The following is a 12,686-nucleotide window of genomic DNA, read 5'->3' on the forward strand; positions in this document are numbered from 1 at the left end:
TGCTCTGCACATAGACTTTGCATTGAGTCGGCATCACACACACTTTTCCTGGCGTCTGGGCTCGGAAAAAAATTGTAATTGCCATAATAAAAAGAACATTTTGAGCTTGTTTTCAGTTGGAGGTAATGTATTAACAGTGTTCAAGATGGGTTTTTTTTTTATAGTTGTGACAACTCTCTACAGAGGCACAGCGCCATGACAACACTGCAGGAAATGTTTCCCGTCTCTCGACTCAGCATCACACGCACAACACATGAAATCGAAAATAAACTGTTTGGGGATTGCTTCATTTTCTCAGAAAAGAAAAACACATTCTTCAGTTTAGCTTCCTCACATGTACTTAATATGTCGTCTTGTGGTTACAAATATTAAATATGGTTAACGTGGAGCATGCATTTCAACCTTTTTATGTCTGTGGAGTCATGAAAGCCGCAGTTTGGGATTCATATGTGGGTGAGTTTACGTGCACGTTATGAAGCCACAAATACTGAGAGAAAGGCAAAAACTGGCTTTGAACTTCAGAGCATAAAATCAAAGCTACCCACAATTATCCTGTTTATTTCACAAAAAAATACTATCCAGGAGAAATGCTCTTTGACTTCTGCTGCAAGAAGAAAATTCTTAGCTCAGGGTCCAAATTATTTCTCTGCAGAAATGTGAAATATTTTGTTGAATTATTCACCAGTTTCACTTATCAAGCTGGTATCTCGCTGGGCTGAGGGCAAGCAGCCCTTACCTCACAAGCTGAATAAATGCAACATGATAATTGATAGACTTATTTCTGTCTATAAATTGACAAAAACACTTAGAAAGTAGTCTGCTAGAAATGTTTCAATGTCATACTTAAATCCTGGGATTGAGAGAAACACATTTGTAGTATAGGTAAAAGATGACACTTGAAATGATTTCCCTCTGAGCCGATTCTTTTTTCACTGATAGAATTTTGAATTGGGTACAGCTCTAGAGAAAACTCCATTCATTATCTACACTGCTTCTCCCGTTCGGGCTGGAGCGGATCCCAGCTGTCATTGGGTGAGAGGTGGGATACACTCTGGACTGTTTGCTGGGCATCACATCTCTTACATGCCAGACTCACACCTACAGCAATTTAGAGGCCCCATTTAACCTAACGAGCAGTCTTTGGACTGTGGGAGGAAAGCCGAGTACCCGGAGAACTCCAAACAGAAAGGCCCTGTCCAACGGGGATTTGAACCAGGAACCTGCTCACTGTGAGGCAGCATCACTAACCACTGCACCACTCTGCAATCTAAGAAGAAATGAGGTCCTTCTTATCAAGAAGAACTGATATGGAACTACATGAGATGGTGATTGTCATCATCATGTTCTGTTTGAGTGTGTAAAGCATGACTGCTGCTCACAAACAATGTTATCTAATTGTGTACCTGTGTTTCTCCTCAGTCCTTGTATGTTTCATAGACAGTACAATATAAAAATATGGACAGTGTGTCTCTGTCTGCTTCATTTGTACAAAGTTTAAGCCAAAAAATCTCCTGCGACAGGCGCTGACATACTTTAGAGTCAAGATGGAAATTGATAAAGCTTCAAAGATCACTCAGGTCTTTTCGAGGGTACAAGGTCCAGGTGCTGCTGCTAATGCCTGGATGACTAATGACTCCTTGACATTGTTTTCATGTTGTCTTGGGGATATGTCCTGAAATATAAACAGATAATAAGCATACAGAGCAATTGAAAACAGAGGGAAGTTGAAGTGCTGTGAGCCAACTTCAGTAACCTAGCAACAGTAAACGCTGGTGAGAAGCGCTCTGAAATTGAGGTTGTAAGTGGTGCCTGCACAAAAGAAGCTATCAATGGACACAGGGGCCCCAAAACCTCGGACATAAATCAGCATGATAAGAACCTACTATCAGGACAGAATCAAGAGTTTGACTAAAAATGATGATCATAAACCAGGTCATGACCTCCATGAATATTCTGGCTTCACTCTAATCTGAATATATAGTCTATTAGCAGTATTCATGTATTTAGTGTAGCTCCCCTACATAATCACATCCACATCCACATGTGTTTGTATCAGGTTCAGCTTTGCAGCAGTAGTATTATTGAACATTTCAGTTGGTCATTGTCCTCTCTCGCCCTCCGCTTACGCTGCAGAGGCTGCACAATGTCGCTGATTTTACAACCCCCAGGAGCAACTTTTGTCCTGCTATGTTCTGTCCGCACACTAAGATTGAACGTGTATCTAACACCCATCTACAGTGTGTGTGTGTGTGTGTGTGTGTGTGTGTGTGTGTGGGGCTGTATATGAATAACCCATGAGGCAGCTCTCTCCCCCTCGCTGCCAGAAGTCAATCCCTGTAACAGGGCCAAGCTCTAATAGCCTCCTATTGATCTGCTGAGAGCCGATGAGCACGCCTCTGAACACTTGTTCCTACCTGCTCCCTTAACACCTCCCTGGGCTCCGATAGCAGGAAACCAAACACCAAAGCACAGGAAGAGCAGTGTGAAGGACACACCTTCACTCATTCACACACAATGTATACACCCACACACAGACACACACAGACAGACACACACAGACAGCGTCAGAGGAGGACACCCTGGAGAGGATGGTGGAAAAGGAGGATGAGGTTACGATTTTGGTGCAGGCTTTCAGAATTACAGGCAATCTGCTTCACGCTGCTACCTAGCAGTCGCTGTCAGCGCTGTGAGGGAGAATCGACCTGAGCTCCGTTGGCTCAGCATGTTTGTGGCATACTCCGATTAAATCAGTAAAAATGTGATCACGGTCAAACAACACTCAGAGACTGAGGCTCTGCTAACAGTATATTAGATGATTCCTAGACTTTACGTCAACATGTTTTAAGGGACTAACAACAGAAAGATCATTCTGTTTTTTCATGAGGCCTTTGAAATGGAGTCACTTATGAAAGGTCTTCCACTTGTGGGCATTATTGTGCATATGGCTATATGGAAGTAGATCATTTATTGGTACTGTAATAAGTGCATTTTTTATCTGTACAAAACTGAAGGGGAAAAAACACAATTTATGAATTTTTATAAGGAAACGTTCAGGTTCCTTAGTGACCATGCAGAGTCTTTTTACCCAGCGCAATAAATAATGCAGCACGTTACCCTTCAGCTAACCACATGTTGTCATCTTTCCTTCTTTTAGCTGGTGTTTAGATATTGTCTGGAACACCACTGGCATTTTCACCGCACCCAGAGAAACTGAAAACACTTTTTTTTCGCCAAACATTTAGTATTTTCTCGTCTGGTATGTAGAGCTCCTCTAATACATTGGAGCTTTGCATTGTGGGATAAAGGCGCAGATAAACAAAAGATGCTAGCTGCACATTTCTTGAGAAAGCAATGGTGTTCGACTCATTCTGCGTTCATTGAGTTCCCTGATATCTGTTTTCATGCTGCAGAGACGATTTTTCAACTGAAATCTCCTCCAGCTCCTTATGAGATGATTTTTGGGGGCTTTTATTGAAACATTTTGTTAATTGTTGCCTATATTTGCTGCAGGCATTCGTGTTTTTTCCCCCGGACGACCTGTAACAACTTAAAGAACGTGCCATGAAGAACTGAGTTTTGAATCTGGGAGTGTAATAGCCAGAGGCTGGAAGGAGAGAAAAAGAGCAGCACCCACACACAGTCAAATTTCATTAGAATAAAAACCTTTCAAAATGAAGACAGCACACGCTGCCCACACTGTTTGAGTGACTCGTGAAAACTGAGAAGTTCAGTGAAGAGACACGGCAGCAAGCTCATCACAGCACACATAGAAGCAAGGAGAAAAGAAACACATAAATGTTAATGAAGGACAACGTGTGCATGCAGACCATGTGGGAAAGTTAGGAATGAGATGAGAGAGACTTGTTTGAACATCCAATCATCCATTGTTGTGCTGAATATGGAGGCTGGGAGGCAAAATGTGTTGTGAATCAGCCTCGACACATCCACTTCGCAGTCTGTTCCACTTTAATTTTGTGTTGACTCTGACCACAGCAGAGCACCCCATCTTGTCTTTCCCCGCGGCCTGCTGCTGTTCAGTGGCAATGTAAGTCAATATTGGCTCAGTCTCCACAAGGGTGCTGGACCAAACTCAAAAATCTGTGTTCTCCAGTGTGGGATGGAAAGAAATGGCAGCAGGGTGAGAAGTCTCCTCAGAGCACCACACAAGTGAGAGGAATACAGTGCTGCACAATAAAACACACAAACAACTTCTTTATCACACACATGCACCGCTGACCCAAGGGCGCGAGGTTGGGCGAGTAGCACAGACTTGTTAAAAAGACACACAAAACACACATTCTGCATATTCGCAGAGGTTGAGCAAACACAACAAAACCCTGCAGTGGACCTGAGGGCAGATCTCATCAAGTGTGTGTGTTTGCTTCTCGCTGTGTCGGTTTCACACTCTAACAGCAGAGAGAAAATCACAGCTCTCACACTGAAGAGATACTCTCATATGGTGCAGAATGGGTTAGGGGTTAGGAGCTCTTTCTTTGCAGCTATCGATCACCACAGTCTTACCGCCATGGTTCAGCAGGGAGAATGGCATCCATCCCATTTCCAGAGTGCCTCGGTCACCTGTTTACAGCACTACGCAACTTTGGCAGCGGACTGAGATGTACGTCCTAGTCGCCCACCCATCAGTCCCGCCCCTGACTCTTATGCATCATCAATCTCTTATGCAATCAAAACTGATTAGTAACGAACGATTGATGAAAGCGATGATTCTACAATTCTACAATTCACTTAGCAGACACTTTTATCCAAAGCGACGTACATCAGAGAGTAAGAACAACACAAGCAAGGATCTAGAAAAAAAGGAACAATGTCAGTAAGAGCAAACGATCAGCTTTGAGTTTGATTGGACACACAGATGCTGACAGGAAGTGACCAGAGGCAAAGCACAACATTGAGGGCAGTTCTTGAGAGCTCTAATCAGTATAGAAACCATCTTGTAAGTCATCGTTATCAGACAAAAAACATCGTCATTACCATCATCATCATCAATAATATGGAGACCATCATCATTAAGTTAGTAGGTATTCATGAAAGAGCTGGGTCTTTAGCTTTTTCTTAAAGGTGCAGAGGGACTCTTTAAGACTTGATAAAGACAGAAGTTTTTTTGGTACCAGGCTTAAACATGTTAATTTCTGCTGACAAAATGGAAATGTCATTTTGTGGTGCTCATGACTTCTGGGTCTTCTGGAGCCAGCATCAAGTGGACACTCGAGGATTTGCAGTTTTTTGGATTTCCTCATTGGCTACTTTTTTTTTTTACACCGGCGGTAGCCGCTTGTTCACGGGGCTTTAGACCTGCCTCAGCTTCAGCTCATTGCGAGTTACTAAAGTTGAAGAGTGAGTTTGTGACATTTTAATTATGCCGTCAATGAGTTTCAACCCAATGGGGATATCACACCAACTTTCATTTTACTTTGTACATACTTTCTACGCTTAGACAGATCAAGTGGGTTTCAGTCTGTGAATTCATTTTTAAGTGAAGTTAAAGCAGCAGGAATGTAATGCTGATGAATCAATATGAAGAATCTCTTAAACAGATGTCATGTCGACTGGAATTTCCCCCGGCACAGGCATGTCCTGAGTCGTTTAAATCCTCACTCATCATTTTTATATTTTTGGCTGCACATTAACAAAGTGTGTGTTCATATCTGGAGGTGAATCAGACGATGAATCCTGTAAAGATGTCAGTTCATCCAAAGTCATTAAAACTATGTTTGTTGGCTTCATTTGACATGTGATTTTGTGTTAACCTGAGCGCGAGTTGTCAGAGTGGATTTTACCTGACAACGTTTTGCAGACTGACAGACTGAGAGGCAGAATCAGATCTTTGAGGAGGTGATGAGCCAACGCCTCCTGCTTGTTTCTACATGTCAGAATCAGTCCAATCAGAAGCTGAAAACAAAAACAAAAACATGCAACTGTGGCTACTATGATTAGCATCAACACACATATCCTTATCATTTGTGTATGTTTACTTAGAACCTGCCTTTAGTACAATCTCAGTATTATGTTTTCAGATTTTATTTGGATAATTGAGCGCTGAGAAGCATAAACAGTTTAATTGTTCAAACATAAAAGCTGCCTGCTTTGAAGAAATATGCAAATATTGGCTTGAAATTATATATTTAACAGTTTCAGTTTTTGCAGTGCACCTCACAGTAGAAAGGTAATGACTGTGTCTGTGTGTGTATTGTTTCAGGTGAATGACCGGCTGGACAGGTACTGCTGTGGTTTCACGCCTGATCCCACGGAGCTGTGTGTGGAGAACCTTCTGCACGACAAGTGTGCAAACACCAAGGACCTGCTGCTGGTTCACATCCTGGTACGGATCACATTCTGAACTCATGTTACGTGAACTTGACCGACAGTTTGGTTTTATCAAAGTCTTATCGGTCAGAGGACAAGTTAACTGATCCATGCTTGGAGGATTTGATTGAAGGCTTTGTTAAAGAAATGGAAAAGGAACGACTTGTTATGTGTGTGTGTCTTCAGGTGAGGAAGGCCGATCCTTCCAGACTGGTGTTCATCGATAACGCCGGCCGGCCGGAGCAATCCGATGACAACCTGAACTTCAGGCTGGTTGAAGGCATTGATGAGTGAGTATACAGCCCTATTTTAGGAGGACGCACATTTTAGTTTGTATTTATTTACTCACCGTAAAACTCTTGTGAATTACCCAAGCTTTAACTTACTTCAATGACCCTGCCTTTATTTGGGACATGCGTCAATACGAGAAGCAAACCTGCTTCATGTCCTGCAAAGAGCATTACTCTTTTCTCTTTCTTTGACAGATGTTGTAGTTCATCTTTATTTTTTGTGTCATACTGACTTTTCAAAAGAGGCCTCGAATTGAAACCTGTCTTTATTTGACAAAAAATGTATGGCAAAACCGGGATGGGCTTTTATTTGAAGTTTTAGCTTCGTTCTGGCTCTGAGTCTCCATGAAATACAACACAGGAAATGTTTTAGAGCTCACAGCGGGCACAGACAGGGCTGCCAGGAAATGTTTCAGGAAAATAAAACACATCTAGCAACATATTTCCCTGGTGAACATCTTTCAAATCAGCAGCACAGAAACGTCCACTGGAAGCTTGTTCGGGTTTTGTTAGCACGTCTGTCTGATTAGATTAGTGTGCATTCAATTAGCTGCTATTCAATATACTGAATGAATCAGGTCTGAGAGAAAATCCCATTGGTCTGTCACTTGGGATTACTGAGCTGTGCTTTGTAAATATCTTCAGCCAGGATGAGAAACTAAATGGAAATACAATTTAAAATCTTGTATCGTTAATGTAAGAACCTTGATAAATTGTAGTGTTAGGTGTGACTCATTTCTACTTCTTCTTCTGACCCTAACTTCTTCCTGGAGTGTTTTTGTTTTTTTTTGCATTGTATTCTTTAGATTTGCTGCATTTTGTTAATGAACTGAATAGATATTGATTGTGACGGATGGAATCATTTCAAAGCTGCACTTCTACATCACGATAGTCCTTGAAGGAAAATGTTTTTGAACACTTAAATCAGCAAACTGTGGTTTGTTCTCTGCAGTCTAGGTTGTCACGTCGCAGCAGTTATTTTAAGAGAGTGAAAGTCTCATTTATTGTCTGCACTAACGAGGTCAGGTTATTGCAATTCTGAGACTTGAATGGACATGAAGGTCTCTTGGTTGAGTGATCAACAATCTCTATGGACAGATATCTGAATCCAGAGTGGGTAGAGAAGGAGCACGATCTATGGCAGCATGAAGCATTGTCGTTTCCATGCAGTCCAATTAGTATTAACCAATAGTAAAAGGACTTGAGCGTGTAAAGGCCTTCTCTAGTCTTCTGATTACTCAAAGTGCTTTTCCCCCGCAGGTCACACCTACACATTCACATACAGAGGCTGCTATTTAAAGTGTCCATCAGAAGTAACTAATCCCATCTGTACCTATTCATACACCACTGACGAAGCAGAGGTAGCAATTTGGGGTTAAGTGTCAAGGACACATCGGACATGTTGCTGCAGGAGCTGGAGATCCAACCCCGACCTTCTGGTTGAGAGACGACAGACTCTACACTCTCTCTGGTTACACTGTTACCTACTGGCTACAACAGAAACCCTGCAATATTTGCGGTTGCCTCAACGACTAAACCATCGCCAGGCTATGGTCATTATATATAAACAGCCAATGAGCTCTGAGATCGAGTGATCAGCACAAAAAAATCACCAACCAGCTTTTTAGGAACATTCATCTTAAAAGTATCAGGAACCTTCAAGCATGCTTGGAGGAAGGTAGACTATTTTAAAGATCAATAATAGTTAGAAACATCCAGTCAGAGATAAAGATTGGCAAAAAACAAGCTAAAGACTGCAAACATAGAACATCCAGCAGATTAAGGGTTTGATCAAGTCTTACATTCTTCTCACATAAGGCCACTATTACACATGGTTTTGTTTCCTGTGTGACTCCAAAGTTTGCCAAATTTGCAGGAACTCCTGTGTGGGAAAAATGTCTCAAACACTGAAGAGGAGTTAGACTTCCCTCATGAGTCGTCTTTTCTATAGCCTGTAGACAAGTCTTCAACGCTTCATTACATCTCATTATAATGTTTCCAATTTCATGTCATCAGGTTTCCAGAGCGAGCCGTGTCCGTGCTGCACTCAGGCTGCCTGGAGAGTCTTCTTCTTCGCTCCCTCTACACAGACAGGGAGTTCTGGGAGAGCCAGGGGGGGGCCAGCGGTCTCAGGCCTCTGATCCGCACCGTGGGGCACAGAGGGGAGATTCTCCTCCAGCACATCAGGGACAAGAAGCTACAGCTGGAGAGGGACCTCTGACTGAGCTGAACAGACAAAATTAGAAATAAGAAATCCAAACATCATCTGGGCTAATAAGCTGATAATCAAGATGACATTTATAAAATGGTGAAACTGATTCTGAAACACAGCGGATAAGCTTGAAAGTCGAAGAAAACACTTTTATTAGGGCTTACACAATTACAATTGGTTTCAAACCCAAGTGTGCTATTAATATAGCTTAAAGTTTTACTTCTATGTTTATAGAAAAACCAGTCAGTGATGCTACTTTTGCCTCCAAAGGTTTTGTTTTGTTTGTGTGTGATGTACAGCTAAGCTCATTGCAGACTTGTGCTTTAAACTGAACTAACTATCTAACAGCATGTATCTCCAGCTATAGCTTGCTGATATAAGCGATTACAGATTTGTGTAAATATGTTTTAAAGAAGAAACTTTTTGGTTAAGGAGCGTTCAGCTGCACTCACGCAGGATGTGATTGTAAAGAGATTTTTTTTTTTTTTTACCATAGACAGGAAGACTTCACCCAACTTAAACATCGTTTTTATTGTCCCTGAGGGGAAATTTGTTTTGTAGCCAGATTAAGAAACATAAAATAATGAAATAGATTCAACCTAGAGTTCATCAGGTAACTACAGAGACCTTAAAGTCCTCAAAAAGTTAAAAAAAAAAAAAGTTTTATGATATCTATGTGTGCATAATTTGATTTTTTTTTTAACTCTTTGGGACTTCAGGGGCTCCATAGGTAACAACAGGAAACTGACCATGTATGAAAAACTCCATAAAACCATAGTTAAAACTGAAATAAAACTCATCAGTCATCAGGGTCATGCTCCAAGAATGACTCTCCAAGAAGGTTTATAATGTGTAATGTCACAAATGTTTCAGTTTAACATCAGCACAAGTTTGGGGGTTTTAAAAATCCATCTGTCTGCAGTCACACTCAGTGGAGTTTAGAGGGTCTTCACTGATGGTCTTCACAATTGATGAAGGAGACCTGTAAGATATGTTCGGTCTTATGTTTGGATGCCTTGTCCACACAATAGGTAGTTACTTCGAGTGTGTCATTGTTTGGAAAGGTTCAAATGAACTCGTAGAGTGAAACGTCCCAACTAACCAAATTATTGTCGCAGAAATTACATTTTTAATTTCACCAATCAGTGAAATGCATTTTTTCTTAATGTAGTCATTGATACATTAATGCCTCTTGTGCCTAAAGTGTCTGAAACAGCTCAAAATAACTTCTAGTCAGTGCCTTTTATCCACAAAAAGGGAGGAAAAACTATGACAAAGCAATATGTTTCAGTTATAATTCATATAAGATGAGATATTTGTTTCATACCTTAACCCGTGAACTACAGCAAGTGGTCAGTGTATTAACAACAGTAACATCAAGTGGTGAAATCTTCAACTAAAACATGAGGTCATCTAACGGTACTCTATTAACTCTCTCCATATCTTATTTTTAACGTGTAAGGAAACAGAGAGAGAGAGAGAGATGTGCTGCCATCTTTGAAGCTGGAACAAAAAAAAAAAAACATGACTGACTACAAGTTGAGTCGCTGACACGTCTCCATCAAAGCACACACACAGAGGACAAACAGATCAGCTGTGAAATCGAACGCGAGTCTGAAGAATGAATCACTCTGTCAGTGAGTTTCTTGGACTGGCGCGATGCAGCAGCAAACACACGCAGGCTCTCGTGTTCAAAGTGTCTAATTCCCGCTGATTGTTTGATCCTCTGCACTAAAACAAATTGCCCCTGTAGCTCCGCCTGCTGATAGGCCCGTCTCTCCAAACACATTTGTGTTTTACATCCCATCATCTCACTAAATGAAGGGAAATGTGAAACTATTTATTCTGCAGCTCTTCCACAACAACCTACGAGGATTTTTCCAAACAGTTTAGTGGAAATAGGCAGGGTCTATCGTTTTCTATTTTAATATTTTACAGCGAGCCAACAGCAGATCGAGGGATTGATTCAGTTGGATGTCTGTTTTTAGGAGATAAGCTTTTCTCCTTTTTTAATCGAGGGATTAAAAATGGCTGTCAGCAAATAGCTTCTGGACCGGATCCTAGAAGCCTTTTGATAAAAAATGTACCAAATGTATTTGTGTGTGTGTGTGTGTGTCCTTTTTTTCTATTTTTACTCAGTGACTGTCCTTGCACATTGTTGATGCACAGCAGCGCAGAAGGAAAAGATGAAAGAAAAGGGATGAAAATCACAAGTCATTAGGGAAGAACGGGAGCTGAACGACACATCTCTGAAGCTGAACTGACATAAAACATTCTCCTGCTTTCTGGTTCTTGTGAAGAGAGCTCAGATGATATCACTTCTATACGCCTCACCAGCTCTGAATTATAATATTCCAGCCATATTGGCACTTCGTGGATTAATGACATTTTCTGAGGCTTTCATCACTGAATAAATGGCTTTAACTTTTTGCAATCATTTCTCTGCTTCTACTTATTGTTTTAGGTCCAGCTCATCCAAGCTCCATCTGGATTATAAAAGCGTAATGCATTCACATACATCAAAAAGTCTGCTTGCTGCACTGCCAAAGCTTACAGTTCAAAAGAAGGCTTGGAGTTGAAAGCTTTAATGGAGTAGGCCTTGTTATAGAGGACATACTATACCCCTTTTCCATCTTTTCAAACAGTCCCCTGTGGGCTAAATGAAACATCTGTGCTGTGCTTTGGTCCAAATATAACATGAATCAAGCACCAGAGGAGGTTTGTGACCCTGTATAAACCAGCTCTCTCAGAACGCTCCGTTCTGGTGTGTGTGTCTCTTTAAATGCGATGAGCCCCTCCCCCCCACCCCGAGTTTTCCCGTTAGACATCACTCCTCTGTAGCGAGAATAAAAAACGACTTACACAAAAGTTTTGCTCGATGGGGTCTATCTCTCATTCATCCCTATCACGCACGCTCACTCACATCTCCGCTGTCATTGGGTAATCAGCTGTCTCGTCAGCGGTACTCAACTAACCAATTGCATGGCGTTCTTCCCTCATTGTCAGCCTATCATCATGCTGCTCCAATTTTAAATTTGAATCTTTATCTGCATTATGCTGCATTCATGTGCTGCTCCAAGTTTCCACGTTGGGAAGTCTTTCTTCCAACTTCAGTGCGTTCACATGATTTCAGTTCGGTAAGTCAGAATATTGTAACAACAGCAAAAAAAAGTGTTGATTCTGTGTTGATGTGCAATACATGAATTAATGTTAACATTAACAAAACATATTTTGCCCCACATGAGATGACGATTCTGACGGAAAGTCGGAAAGTCAGGCACCTAATTGTTTTCTGAGTTTTCAAGTGCATGTTCTGACTTGAGCCAGTGTTCATGTGCATTTTAAAACTCAGAAACTTGTTTTTTTCCGATGTGTCCAACACCACATGAATGCACCATTAGTTCCTTCATGCCGATGTTTTGTGCACCCTCCCACTCCCATCACCCCCGCGTCTTTGCAGAATCATCATCCATCAATCCTTCACTCATCCGGTCTCATCAAGTTAACAGCTTCACCACCACCAGGGTCTGGACTCCATGGAGGGGATTTATTCTGTTGATGATCAGAATTCTCCCAACACATCAACCACCCCATAGAGTCAAAAGTCTGTCTGTCGAGTCACATTTCCATTTTATCCATTGTAATAAATCATGTTCTCTATTCACATGTCTCTCCGGATTTAAATATTGCTCAGTGCTGAGCTCATGGTGGATTAATGTTGGGTCTTTGTAACATAGTGTAACTAAGAGTAAGGCCTTTTACCTGCTCTCTTGAGATCACCTTTGTTATGAATTGGTGATATACCAATAAAGATTGAGTGAACTAAATCTCCACAGACTGCCATTCAAAAGACTCAAATC

At 41.3% G+C, this 12,686-nt stretch overlaps 1 protein-coding gene across 1 annotated transcript in view; it reads left to right on the forward strand.

Annotated features, from left to right (window-relative positions):
• The window catches only part of gask1a (golgi associated kinase 1A), a 40,722-nt gene extending 28,236 nt beyond the window's left edge, over positions 1–12,486 (forward strand). The window contains exons 4-6 of the mRNA XM_029277919.2: positions 6,218–6,340; positions 6,511–6,614; positions 8,631–12,486. Of these exons, the coding sequence (XP_029133752.2) occupies positions 6,218–6,340; positions 6,511–6,614; positions 8,631–8,835 (432 nt within the window). The 3' untranslated portion in view covers positions 8,836–12,486. The remainder of the gene's footprint in view (positions 1–6,217; positions 6,341–6,510; positions 6,615–8,630) is intronic.
• Positions 12,487–12,686: the final 200 nt, after the last annotated feature.

The sequence above is a fragment of the Labrus bergylta genome, chromosome 8 (genome assembly GCF_963930695.1).
Source record: "Labrus bergylta chromosome 8, fLabBer1.1, whole genome shotgun sequence".
Taxonomy (NCBI): domain Eukaryota; kingdom Metazoa; phylum Chordata; class Actinopteri; order Labriformes; family Labridae; genus Labrus; species Labrus bergylta.